This window comes from Cnephaeus nilssonii (assembly GCF_951640355.1).
Source record: "Cnephaeus nilssonii genome assembly, chromosome: X".
NCBI lineage: Eukaryota > Metazoa > Chordata > Mammalia > Chiroptera > Vespertilionidae > Cnephaeus > Cnephaeus nilssonii.
The window spans coordinates 5090925-5105128 of NC_137071.1; the positions used below are offsets into that span (position 1 = coordinate 5090925).

The following is a 14204-nucleotide window of genomic DNA, read 5'->3' on the forward strand; positions in this document are numbered from 1 at the left end:
ATCATCTATAACTCTATTTAAAAATATTAGCATGGCTGGCGTGGTTCAGTGGTTGAGTGTCGATCTATGAACCAGGAGGTCATGGTTCAATTCCTGGTCAGGGCACATGATCATGTTGTGGGCTCGATCTCCAGTAGGGGGCATGCAGGAGGCAGAGGATCAATGATTCTCATCATTGATATTTCTCTCTCTCCCCCTCCCTTCCTTTCTGAAATCAATAAAAATATATTTTAAAAAAATACTTTTTCTCTGATAACTTATATGCTTCTTTTAGAAAACCTAAATGTATAATATGAATATTACTTGTAATCCTAACCCTTAAAAAGAACCAGTTAACAATGGAGCATTACTTTAGTCTTTTTTTCTCTTCTTACGGGTGTGTGCACATTTTTTTACACAAAGAACATAGATGGCTGCAGTTGAATATGCTTTTTGTCACAAAATATTGTCATACTTTCTCAAGGCCTATTCTGAATGTTATTTTTACTCACTGCATAGTGTGGAACTCTTAATTTATTCAACCATATCCTTCTTGTCGGATTTTAAGTTATTTTAACTTTTACACTATTAAAGAACCCTGTGCTATAAACAAATAATCCTGTGGTAGATTTCCTTACTTTCATACATTTCTGATTATTTCCTTAGGATAAATTACATCAAGAGATATGAATACTGAAGTATTTCCAAATTGCCCTACAGAAAAACTACACAGATCATGAGTAATAAATTTTGCTATTCCCACACCCCACATTACTTTTCACCAACTTGGTAAATTTTATGTGTTTAACTTTGTTTCTGTACAATTGGCTAAGTAAAATACTTTTTCTATATTTAATGGCCGTTAAATTTGGTTGTTTGCCCTTTATTAATAATCTATTGGATTTTTCTACATGCAATAGCTGAGCAGTTTTACTTTAAAATTCACTTTCTCAGTTTTAAAGTACTAAAGGGTAGTCAATTTTTTTCTGCCTCCCTCCTACCCCCTATTTGCAGTCCCTCCTCAGAGGTTTTCCATTAGGGTGTTCATCTTTTTTTATAGTATATTGGAGAGTTCTCTATATACAGGTAAATTTTTGTCATTTCAGGAAAATTGGAGTCGTAGCTACTGAATATGCCTAGTGTTATAGCAATTCTGGTAAAAAAAAAAGTGGTTAGAGAACATTCTATTCTAAAAGCTTAATATAAGATATTGTTCTTAGATTTCAGATCATAAAAGCTCTCACGCTTCCTCATAAATTTTTAAATTTTCTTAGTAACCTTTCCATTGACATACTAAGGATCTTGAATTTCAGAGTATATGGAAATAAGGACTTAAGGATACACAAAATAGCGAAGTTACTTAGGAATCTTAGGAATAGAAATTTCTTCAAGATTGGGATTTCTGAGTGATATCTGTTGAAAAAGTCCTTTAATCTGTAGTCTATAAAAGAAAGTATGTGGTCCAGAATACATTTTACTTTAAAAATTGATTTGTTCCAGACTTTAAATGCCTGTTTTACCATAAAAATGATTGTAAATTTTCTGTAATTATCTACAGCAAGCACGCCAAACTCGTGGCCCACAGGCCACATGCCTCATTTATTTGGGCTGTGTTAGCCTTTGAGTTTGACATGCTTGATCTACAGGATTCACTAATGCCAAATAATTATCACTGAATTCAATATGTTTAATACTTTCCTAAGTATAGCCAAGTTATACACAATTAAAGATGGTATTCAAAGCTGAACAGTCTTTAGTAGATCATGGAGGGGAAAATGTCATAGAGGTTAAACACCAGCTTGTGCTCAATCAAGGTTATGAGTTGTAGTATTAAGCGGCAGTGTCATATGGAGGTGAAGCAGTTTTTGTTTTTATTGATTATTTAGAGAGAGGAAGGGAGAGAGAGAAACATCAATGGTGAGAGTATCATCAATTGGCTGCCTCTTGCCTCTCCCCTCTTACTGGGGCTTGAGCCCAAAACACAGGCATATGCCCTGACTGGACCTCCTGGTTCAGTGTTTAGCAAACTGCGTGCGGCTCGCGAGCCACATTCGGCTCTTTGGCCCCTTGAGTGTGGCTCTTCCACAAAATACCACGTGTGGGCACGCACGTACAGTGTGATTGAAACTTTGTGGCCCATGCGCAGAAGTCGGTTTTCGGCTCTCAAATTTCAATCGCTGTACTGATGATATTTGGCTCTGTTGACTAATGAGTTTGCTGACCACTGTCCTGGTTCATGGGTCAGTGCTCAACCACTGAGCTACACCAACTGGGCAGAAAGAAGCAGTTTTTAAACCACAGACCAAGTTCATTATCCTGAAAAATGTCCATCTTAAATATTGTTTTTTTAAACTTACTAGTATTACCTGATTACCACTTATAATTCAAAAATTCCAACTCTACATTGCTCACAGCCCAAAGGCCTGTTTTCAGGGAATAAATAGCAATGTGTTAGTGGCTCTTTAAATCGAGATTTTTTTTTTTAGCAGACTAGCAACTTAATTTGATGATAAGTTGTGTGTTCTTTTTTTTCTGGTCCATAGATATTTCCACCCGCCTCCCCGCCCCCCCCCCCCCCCCCCCCCCCGCCGCCCCCTCTCCCGGGCATGTACTTGTCTTTGTTTGTTTCCTCATTTTTAAATATCTTTGTAGTATTTAACATTCCCCATCTGTAGTTAATAGGTCCCTTAACTAAGCTTTGATTTGCTGCTTATGAGACAGTAGTTGGCAAAATCAGTTTGTTCTATGAGTGTGCTAGTACGTCTAGTTCATGGGATCAGGGGTGGGGGGACCCAGTTGTTTTGGAATAATTTTTATTACCTGGGGTAATAGGAGTTGCTCATTCAGAAAAAGTAGAAAAGTCAAGTGCATCAGGTTTTAAAAGCGGCATTTATTGATTGAAAATAAATGTGCAGATAGGCTCTCTGTAGCATGGAATCCACATTATTTTTTAATGAACTTGAAGTATATGAAGACTTTTTATATCTGCCATTTATCTTGTGTGTGCTTTTAACAACCACCACATTCAAATGGAGGTGAATTTTCAACATGTTAACTGAAAAAAAAACACACCTTAGAATTTTTCCTTCAGCTACTCTCCATAGTTTGACAAGCTTTTGTGAAGAGATAGATAAGAACACACTACAATAGTGTACATTGAACATTTATTAAAACTAATTGGCGAGTGATGAGACAATGCACACATGGCCTGAATATTGGTCACAATCACAATAAAGCTTAATCCAGCCCAGCAAATACAAATGAAAGTGTAAACCGTGAAGATGTGTTTACATATGGAGTATGTATAAAAGTGACATTGAAATAGCTCTTAAAAATATAGGGCCTACTAATGCCATTTTACCTCATTCAGCTCTCACTTTTTTTTTTCAGCTCTCACTTGTATATGAAAGATGGTATGCTTATATTTTTATAAGATTTCTCATAACTATTTCTCAATGCTATTGGAGGGCAGGAAGCTCCCTAAAGTTTGCAGCACTTCTAAGTGGCAGGAAGCAATAAAGGAGAGCAAAATAAATTTGGCCGCAACAAGCACCCCAGAAGGAACCTTAGTGCTTTAAATGACATAGTCAACACTTTGTGAAGAGAGTAACATTTTCCATAAGAATTTGTCATGAAGAATTCCTGGCAAGTCAACATTCGGTTTTATTTTGGGGCATCAAAATCCAACTAAGTGACTAAATGATTATGACCACAAAATTTATCTCAGGAGTCAAATTTTCCTTGGCCTTAAAAATAATATGCTTGCCATTATGAAACAATCTCTTCTTCATCCCAGGTTTGGAATGCCAAAGAAATAATTTTCCATGTAAAACGGTATAATTCCAATTTAGTCTATGTGTATTCCCTTTGTTTTTAGGTATGTAGTTTCCAAATAGGGTCTTTGGTATAAATTTGATGTTTTTCTTTTAAAATTTCAACATAGTTTTCATTCATTTGATATGTGATATGTCAATTCCCTTTATAATCATATATACTGGAGTGCACTGGCTTTTGGTTTTGTAAGTTTTCTTTGCCAAAGACAGTAATTAATAAATATATTTAACCTGATTGTCATTTTCATAAGATATCCAATTAAGAGAAACAGACCTATAAACCTTAAAATACCTTTCTTTTTCTCTATCATTCTAATTCATGTAAGTCCCTTAAGTTATCAATTGATTAACCAAAATTCCCTTTAAAAAAATTGTGTAGGCCTGAATGAAGCAGCTTAGTGAAACAGTAATACTGACAAGACATCTTACACCATTAGCTAACATGGACATGAAGGCAGTGACCATCTACAGTGTGTGAAATGCCACAAGAAGTCATCAACAAGGGAGGAGAGTTATGTCAGTCCAATCTCTTCAAGAACACTACGTGGGGTTTCGGCTTCCTGTGGAGGGAAAATGTGAGACTCTGGTAAGCAGATGTGGGGTGGCTTGAGAATGTGAAACTGACAAAAGACTTGCAAGTTTCAGAGAAGAAGGAAAGCAGTTCAGTGGTATGGGCGTGTTCTACTGTGAGCCAGTGGTTATTTAGGGTTTTATACCCCATACATTGTAAGCCACAGAATATTTTCAGCATGCATTAAATATATACACTGAGTGGCCAGATTATTATGATCTCTGAATGCATAATCTGGCCACTCAGTGTGTGTGTGTGTGTGTGTGTGTGTGTATACACATACATACATGCACCAGGCCTCTTAATTATATATATTTTAAAAATGGACGCCAGTTGTAAATCAAGTATCTGATAAGGGTCCAGTAACCAGAATATACACTGAGTGGCCAGATGATTATGATCTCTGAACACATAATAATCGGGCCACTCAGTGTGTATGTGTGATATATACACACACACACATATATTAGAGGCCCAGTGCATGAATTCGTGCATGGGTGGGGTCTGGCCAGCCTGGCCAGGGGGAGGGGACATGGGCAGTTGGCCAGCCTGCCTGCTGGTTGAACTCCTGGTCGAGGGGACAATTTGCATATTAGCCTTTTATTATATAGGATATACACTGAGTGGCCAGATTATTATGAGTTCAGAGATCATAATAATCTGGCCACTCAGTGTGTGTGTGTGTGTGTGTGTGTTTTAAATCTTATTGTTTAAAGTATTACATTGATTACTGACCAATAATTGCTGTAACACAAAAAGCAGTCAAACCCATTGGCAATTTAAGAAATCATTGCTACTGAATTATCTATCTACAGGAAAGGTAAGTTATCCTAGTGTTAAAATTCAACCCCCCCTCCCTAAATTAAAAGCAGGGGAAAACCTGAGTTGTCCCAATTCTTCACATAGTTTTGGTTTCCATGCTTTTTTTTGGGGGGGGGGGGTGGGGTGGTGGGATGTCACATGTATTTATAGGAATGTCTTCCTCTCAGAGTTTTTACTCAGTTTTTCACTTCAACTGACCCCAGCAGAGCTTCAGAAACTCACCTCCTCAAACCTCCCCAGGGCAACCAATGACTTCAATGGAGGCAACATACACACAAAGAATGCTTTGGGATAAAAGGCATTTTTGTCTTATGTAACAACCAATACTCATTTTTTAACATCAAAGGAAGACAAAGCCGGCATATATAGAAAAAATTATTTTAAAAATTCCCAAAGTGGCTGATTTTGCACTTCACTAAATATAAAGGGACCAAGTAGATCAAATTTCAGGTATTACTTGCAACAATTTTATAATGAAAAGGCATAGTATGTTTTCATGAAGGAAAATAATGTAATTTTTAGTATCTAACAATAAATTACTTACTTTTGCATCCTAATTGTGGTACAGCACAAAATAAGGAAAAAAATATTAAATTATAAATCCATATATTAGATTGTATGTAAAACACTACATAGAATAATCTTAAGTAAATTACACTTAAACTCCATGGTCTGTTGCCTTGTTGGGAAAACAAGAATCAATAGTACTTACCTTCATGTGTAGAGATTAAAGGAGATAAGTCTTAGTGCCTGATTTACAGGAAGTGCTAAACATGCTATCTGATAGCATTACACAGTTGAAATCTAAATGAAGGTACTTAGCATTCAGTAGCAAATGAAGTACTATAAACCAACTCTCTAAAGTTCATATGATGACCTTTAGTATGTTTGTATATTAATGAAAAATTGGTAAAAACAATTATTTTTTATGAAGTATTTTTGCTCCTCCAAAATGGAACCTCAACCTAACCACACTACAGAACTAAATATGAAAGAGAAGAAAACAAGTTAAATATCGCCACAAGATTACAAGCAGCAAAATACAGAATGGAGGGAATTTTACAGCATAGGTGACTCAGTTAACAGCAAAAAGGTAAGGGGGAAGAAAGCAGAGGAGTTATTAAAAACTGAGACTTGAGGCATCAGCTAGATACAATGTGAGCCTTGTTGGAATCTGGTTCTAACAAACCAATTATAAAAATACATTTTTCAGATGATGAGATTGACACAATACCTGCTGAGCTAAGGAGGCAGCTTGTTTTTCAGATAATTGGGAAAAACTGAACCAGAAATAAGATATTAGGAATTACTGTTAATCTTATGGGGTGTGGTACTTATCTCTTAGGGATACATACTTTAGTTTCAAAGATGATAGGATGTCTAGGGCTTGCTCTAAAGTACTGAGGGCAAAATGGGGTGGTGGCGGCTAATGAAATAAGTAATCAGAGTATTGAGCTGATGGTTATTGAAGTTGAGCAATGTAATGTGTACATGAGGGTTCCTAGTACTATTCTATTTGCATGTCTCAATTTTCATGATATAGCTTTCAAGAAAATCCAATGGAAATTATGTAGCACTCCCAAGAGTGATATAAACCAATCTCTTTCATTTTTAATGTTTAACTTTAAACATTAAATGCACTGAATCACATACATAGTAAAATGAAACAATTTAAAAATAATAATTTTCATTTAACATTAAATAATTTTTAGTGTCATACAACCTTTAATGTATTAATTAAAAGGGTGCCTACATTCAATTCTGTAGTTACGCATGTAAAAATGTCCCTCATCCTACTCCCTGGAGCTGGCCAGATTTCCCCTATGTGCTCACTGTCTGCAATCTTATATAGCATTTCTCAATGAGAACCATGTTGCTTATCAAATATACATTATTTAAAATATTTGTCCTTTCTAAAAGGCCTAGATTCAAAGAATTATTTGCACATTTTATTCCTTTGAAATTTGTCAAATTGTGTTTAGAATATAAAATATAATTTCCACACGTTCACATTGAAATTGTAGCTCAAAATTACCTAGAAAAATTATTGCCCAAGAGTCAAATTCATAAAAACATAGAAGTAGAATGGTGGTTACCAAAGTTTGGGGGAAGAGGGAAATGGTGTTTTTTTTTTTAATGGGTACAGAGTTTCAGTTTTGCAAAATGAAAAATTTCTGGAGATCTATCACAACAATGTGAATATGCTTAACATTACTGAACTGTATACTTAACAATGGTTAAGCTGGTAAATTCTGTTATGTGTTTTTTACCACAATTAAAGAAATTAGCTGGAAAAACTAAAATGTAAAATACATTATCAAAAGGAATGGAGAAGAAAAAAGTCATTCACATGAGACAAAGTACATGCAATATTTTTATTTTAGACATGCAAGGAAAGCTATTTCAGAATTGACTAATTTAAAGCAAGCAGCTGTATACAGAAAACAAAAGAAGCAACATATTGTTACAGCTCAGCACACAACATCCAGAGCAAACAGGCATGAGACAATGCATATTTATGCATCATTAAAACCAGATAAATAATACATTGCAGGGTGGTATGGAGGGGAAAATGGAAATGAAAGACCAATGTTTCCCAATGCTTTCAATGTATAATGCTAAATTTCTCATTTGATAGCCCATCCAGGTGCCATGGTAAGAATGTTACGAACTGATCTGCATGCCTGCCTGATACACACTTTCATGGTCTTCCTTTAGTGGTAAACCAGTTTGAGCATCTTTTGAATTTACTGTTTAATGATAGCTTACTTAACTCAGGCTTTGAACTCTCTAGGTATAAACAATGAATTATTTGGTACTTTCCTTTTGTAATAAAGTATGTTGCATGTTTTATTGAAAGTATACACAATAATGATCAATATTAAGATATAAAACCATAGTTAATAAATCATAAGAATTTTAAATGAAGACTATATGATAAAATCATAACCATTAAAATATAAGTATTTAAACTGAATATTCAAATTTGACTATACTCAGTATTAATGCTTTGAAAGAGTTACTTACTATTAAATAGATATTGCAGATCAGATTTTCTGACATAGCTTTCTGTTAGTTTTTAAAGGATTGTTTGATCTTCAATAAATGTGGCATTACAAATTTCTTAAAAACTGTGTGTTTCACCTTAAATTGTCATAGTACAGATTTTACTTTCTTGTATTTCTGAATACACTTTTATGTGATACATTAAAACACATTAGCTCATATAGACTAAATATACGTGTGTTTTTTTCAACATTTGAACACCAAGCCACACTATATTATTATGGCACTAATTATTTGGACTTAGCATTTCAGCTGTATTTTCTTTGGTAAACATTGTAATGATTGCTAAGTTTTCCTCTTAACAAGATTAATCACAAATGGCTCACAAATGACATGGATGTGTTTAAGATGAAATATTACTAAAACATTCATATGTCATATATTTTTTTAAGAAATTAAACCAGCTGCAAAAGCAGGAATAAGCTACATCAAGATCACATATAGAAAGAAAATAAAACAAAAAAGAGGAATAAGAACAGGAACAAAGTTACAATTGTAAAGGTGTTGATTTGGAACATTCTATTATTATAAGATGGTCACCAAGCTGAGGATATTTTCTTTCATAAGTATATCAGCTCTCTATTTCCTCTGTAAGAGTCTGCATACCCGTCGAGTAGTCATTTAGTACACTGGGACATTAAAATATTCATGACGTGGCTACAAAAGAAATGCATATGTTCTTATACACAGTATACAAACTGACAATCAGATTTCTAGAAGGTTTAGTGCACAGTAAGGAAAACTTAAATTTTTGATTTTGTTCTTTGGTTTATAGCTGAATATTTTAACTACTAAACAATGTCCAGGAGTTCATACTCATCTTTTAATTTTACTATATACATAGATCTATCTATCTATCTATCTATCTATTTATCTATCTATTGTATAGATAGATATAGACATAGATATATAATCAAAATGACCTACATCCTACAGAATCCTAAAATGGTCAATGCTGAGTTAACTGAAAATGCAAGTACATACTCCCTCCCACCAGTACATTCAAGTTCATCAGGATTTAATTCCACTAAGTCAAAGAATTTAAACCCTTAATGAAAATCATTACATCCTAAGGTGACCATAAACTCTTTTGTAGACCCTAAAGGAAAAATCTTTCCCAAGAAAAAGTGGAAAAGTAGTCACCCATCTGTATTTTAAGTAGCAATGGAGGTCTTAACGGTTCATTTAGCTTAAAAAAACAAAAACACCCAAAGACTAGGCCTTTGAGATTAAGGATATATTACTTTTGAAATAATCTTTTAAAGAAATCTCCAAACAGATTTGTTAAATGTCTATGCCTACAAATGTATGTAAAACGATGTTTCTCACAGGTAACCTGAGGTGAGGTTTTAAACTGACCTTAGAGTGTCCGGAGATGGATTTCTAGGGACGCCAAGAACCTCCTGAAACTAGAGGCAAAATTATGTGCAGATTTTTCTGAGAAGAGGAACCTTGGCCCTTCAGACTCCTTGGGATTATACCCCCACCAATATACTTGTGACTCAAAAAAAAAAGTTTAAAACTGCTTATATGAGTGCTTTAAAAATATCCTCATTTTAATATTTCTTCAACTTGGCACTTTGAAATGTTAGGCTACAAAGTCATGTAAATTGTTCCAATAAAGTATGTAATAGATCCCTTACAAAATAACCATTAAATACAGAAGTATCTGAAGAGAAAAGCCAGTTAAATTTTAATCCTCAGATAATTCCTAAATAGTTTAAAGAGATAACTGCCCTTTCCCCCCCACTCAGAATAGATTATACTGGAATGAAACAGCTTAAAATAATAAATTAATAATAAGTTAAACCCACAAATGCTTCCTTTTCTTCTGGAAGCTCTCATTTTCCCAAGGGAATTCTATATATGTATCAGTGGCATTAGTGAGTCACAGTATTTAATAATACTTTTTGTCAATGAACCTCTTTCGGTATTCTCTATGTAAAAAAAAAAAAATGATGGATCATTACAAGAGCAAAATTCCCTAATATCCGTTAAATTAAATAATTGGGACTATCCCTTGGGATTTACTGTAATTAAGACTTTTCAGATAATGCTAAAATATAAATAACAAACTTATCATTGCAAACTGAATTATATATCCTACTACATTTTGATGCATGTCAGTACTCCAGCACGTATTCTAGTATGCTTTCTTACACCCCATGAAACTCTTGCTGTGATACACTTTCATTCTGTTTTCTGGAGAGAGAACAAGAAAAGTTTAAGTCTGTCAAATAACCTTTCACCTAAAGAATACCAATGATTTTGAGTATTTATATTATAGCTTTTAATCTACGTTTTCTCTCTTAAGTTTGTTATCATGGAGAGCTTATGCCATTAAAAGGAAAGTAAGTTTTTCCAAGTAGAGCTGAGTACACAGCCACTCCTCTCCAGAGGAGACTTACTATGAGAGAGAACAAATAATTCTATAGGAACATTTCTCAAAGGTGACAGACCTTTCACTACCTTTAGGAAAGGGTTGGTGATAAACCAAACTATTATTTATAGCCAACGATCCAGATTATTGTACTTAAACAAGAAATTAGCATTCATCGATTGTGAAGAATCGTCTTCATAGAAAGAAAACCTTGTTTATTGGAAAAACATCCTTTGAGAAAAGAAACCCTAAATAACGTATTCTTTTACCACATTTAAGTTGCTATAACATATTTTAAATAACTTCCCATTTTAGACTGTGAGGGTCTGAAAATAATGTGCTATGAACAAATGTCTTAATGACCAGTTACCATTTAAGGTTGATTTTTAACAATGATAGGTATGCCCATCACTAACCAAGGATTAAACATAACTCCAGTATCCCTGGCCCCTGTACCACCAGTACTTCTTAGGAGTTATGGAATACTTATATTTAGAATTAGGGAGGGTGAGAGTAAACGCTGCCTTAACATACAAGGGGCCCTGTGCAGAATTAGACCTACTATCTTCTACTCAGCAAACTGAGTTTCTTAATACACTAAAACATCAGTGATGTAGATTATGTGAGAACACTGGCCAGAATGAAAATACAAAAAATTTTAATCCAGTTGTATTACACAAATACAAATCAAAAACTGCCCTTAATACAGATTCTTGGAGACTGATTTTTTGAATAAAGATTGGGCACTTATTATTTTCGATCCAAAATGGGCCTTCAATCCTGGGCAGTCCTTATGCTCATCAATGATTTGCTCCCCATTAAGTTTATTCCAAAACTTCAACATTTCCCTCAAGCTTTCTGCCTCTTTCTTCTCTCCTGCCCCCAGCAGCTCTCCACTAGCTGATGTAGCTTCTCAAAGCCAAGAAAATGACAACACTCTCAGTTTCACTCAACCAACTCGTGAGGAAAAAAGCAACCTACAGCTTTCCCACATTATCTACTCAAGAAAGGAGGAAAAATTGGACTTGCCCTAGACCAGTGCTCGATTCACCCTCCCAATATACTTTTCCCTTTATTCTATTCCTGTTTTTCATCAGTCTCTGCATTAGCTCCTTTTCCTTAGAATACATATGTTCAAACCTCCTCCATACTAAGAATAATCTTTTTCTCACTCCCCTACAAAAAGGACCAGATGGAGTGGGAAGTGTAGGATAACAAACATTGAGAGGAATTAAGTTACACCTGTTCTCAAAACCACCCATGTTCCTTAAAAAAGACAAACCCATTACCTTAAAATTCCCCAGACATTCACCATACAAGGCTGATGATGCAAAGTAAAGTGATCTGGGAAAACTACAACGAAAACTGGTAAGCTAGCAATTACCTGAAGGCTTAAGGTTTGTTGAAATGAGAATTGCTAAAGTAAACTAGTGGTACTGAATCCAAAATTGAAAACCTAATCTCTGATTTTCTCTTTCTAGTAACAATGCACTCAATGAGAAAATAATTTACATTTAATGAAAATAAAGTGTCATTTGAAATTACATTTCTACTCCACCTTTTCTTGCAAATGGGCATCATTTATTCCTTGCATTGTAAAGTAATATCATTTGTCCTTCATGTTCTAGAACACAGTAGTCCTTTTGATTACTTCTCACTGAATTCTGTAGCAAAGTCCTTATTCCCAACTCTAGAACCCTATTCCCTGTGCTGAAGAACAGAGGGCCAAAGGACCAGAGAGTATCCCAACTCACTGAGATCTATTTTTAGCAAGGAATAAAAAGCAGCACTTTTGAAGTACCTTTTAGATGACAGGGCTCACAGGGCTCATGGTGTCAGTGTTATTTTACAACCAGTTGTGAGGCATTAAGAAAATCAAGTGATTTTTTTTACATTAAGTTAGTAATGGGTGGTAAGAGCAATAATTGCTCCAGATGGTATCTAAAATGGTAGAGTACAGAAATGCTTCACTTTACATGCTGAAACATTCTTCCTAGCAAATGCTACTCTATGTTTTACCTAATGAATCAACACAATGTATACTCTTCCATTCACCCAGCATTTTGTCATTTAAAAAATTACGAAGTAAAATATTTTATACTTATAAATGTACTTATAATACCTGCTTACTTTACACTTCTAGGAAAAGGGGGGGGGGGTGTGCTCAAACATTTTCAGAGTTAATACCATTAAGTTAATGTCCTGCTCCTAAGTCTTCTCTTACTTGATATCCCTTGAGTATCTTTTCCATAACATTACATAGAAACTGATCTCATTTCTTTTACAGTCAGGTAACAGTTTCATATATGGCCATCCTGTAATTTTCTTAACCTGTTTCCCATTGATGGACATTTGTGTATGTTCCAGTGGCTTAATGTTATAGTGACCATGTGTCTTGGTGAATTTGTACATTTGTATATTGGTGTATTTGTATATTTCTGTTGGATAAAATTCCTTGAAGTATAACTGATGTGTCAAAAGGTGTACACATTTAACCATTAATAGGTATCACCAAACTAATGCTCCAAAATGGAATACAAGTTTAAGTGCTCACAAGCAACAAACTAGAGGGTCTCTCTCATCTCTGCCAATCCAAAAAGAAACAAAGCAAAAATAGGTGTAACTTATATTTTAATTTATATTCTCTTAGTAAAAGGACCGTTTGTGTCTTCTTTCACCTATGAATGACTTATTCATAGCTACTGCTGTCTTTTTCTATTGTGTTGTTGATCTATTTCTATTATATTCGTCTTAATTTTTGTCTTAAAAATAATGATAGGGATAACTTAACTACATCTCTAAAACCTGTTTTTGATAAATTACTTTCTCTGGCAGTTAACTGTACTGTAAAAATTTTAAAAGCAGATTAACTCTGCAAATATAACTTTAGACTATATGCAAAGTTTGACACATATTTTAGGGTAATTGTATTGTGTTTGCCTTGTTCTTGCATTTGGATCATAACCCGAAATGTGCTAAATTTAATCAGGATTTTCCAAAAAAACGATTTCTTGGAGTCGCTGAATTTCAAACTCTAAGTATCTTTACTAAGTAAATTCTTTAAGGCTAATTGGGTATAAAAAAACAAACACAAAGTCTATATGCAAGCCTATATATTCAAATTCTGATCATTTAACTATTCCTCCTTTAAGAAATTATCAAATCCCTAATGTGGGTGGCAAAATGAGCAGACTAACTGCCTGGAGAGTATATTCAATTCTGTTTTCAGGTAAAATCTCAATTACCTTAATAGATGTTAAAAGATTTGGTGGTTGTTGGGGGAAATTAAATTATATAGTGACATCGTACAATCTTTGCTGTGGGTACGTGCTGAACTCAACCACAGATTATCTCCCCAGGTACTGGTCAACAAGTAATTTTGGTGAATCACCGAGGTGATTTTTCCAGGAATTTACATATTATTAAGGATATTTGTCCTCCTCTCATAATATTTAGGGTTTTTGTTTTCTTTTTTGCTCCTTCTACCCTTTGATTCATTTCTATCTAGTCATTTATACTCTGGACTATATACAGGGTAAGGTAAAAGTAGGTT

At 34.4% G+C, this 14204-nt stretch overlaps 1 protein-coding gene across 3 annotated transcripts in view; it reads right to left on the minus strand.

Moving 5' to 3' along the window:
* Positions 1-2849: 2849 nt before the first annotated feature.
* Positions 2850-14204, minus strand: part of AP1S2 (adaptor related protein complex 1 subunit sigma 2) — a 28809-nt gene continuing 17454 nt past the window's right edge. Inside the window, exons 5-6 of one of the 3 annotated variants that reach the window (XM_079765083.1) lie at positions 9631-9680; positions 4850-8928 (exon numbers count right to left, since the gene is read on the minus strand). In XM_079765083.1, the coding sequence (XP_079621209.1) occupies positions 8889-8928; positions 9631-9680 (90 nt within the window). In that variant the 3' untranslated portion in view covers positions 4850-8888. Of the gene's footprint in view, positions 4373-4849; positions 8929-9630; positions 9681-14204 lie in introns of those variants that run through there. The other 2 variants (XM_079765084.1, XM_079765085.1) reach the window with 2 other exon arrangements.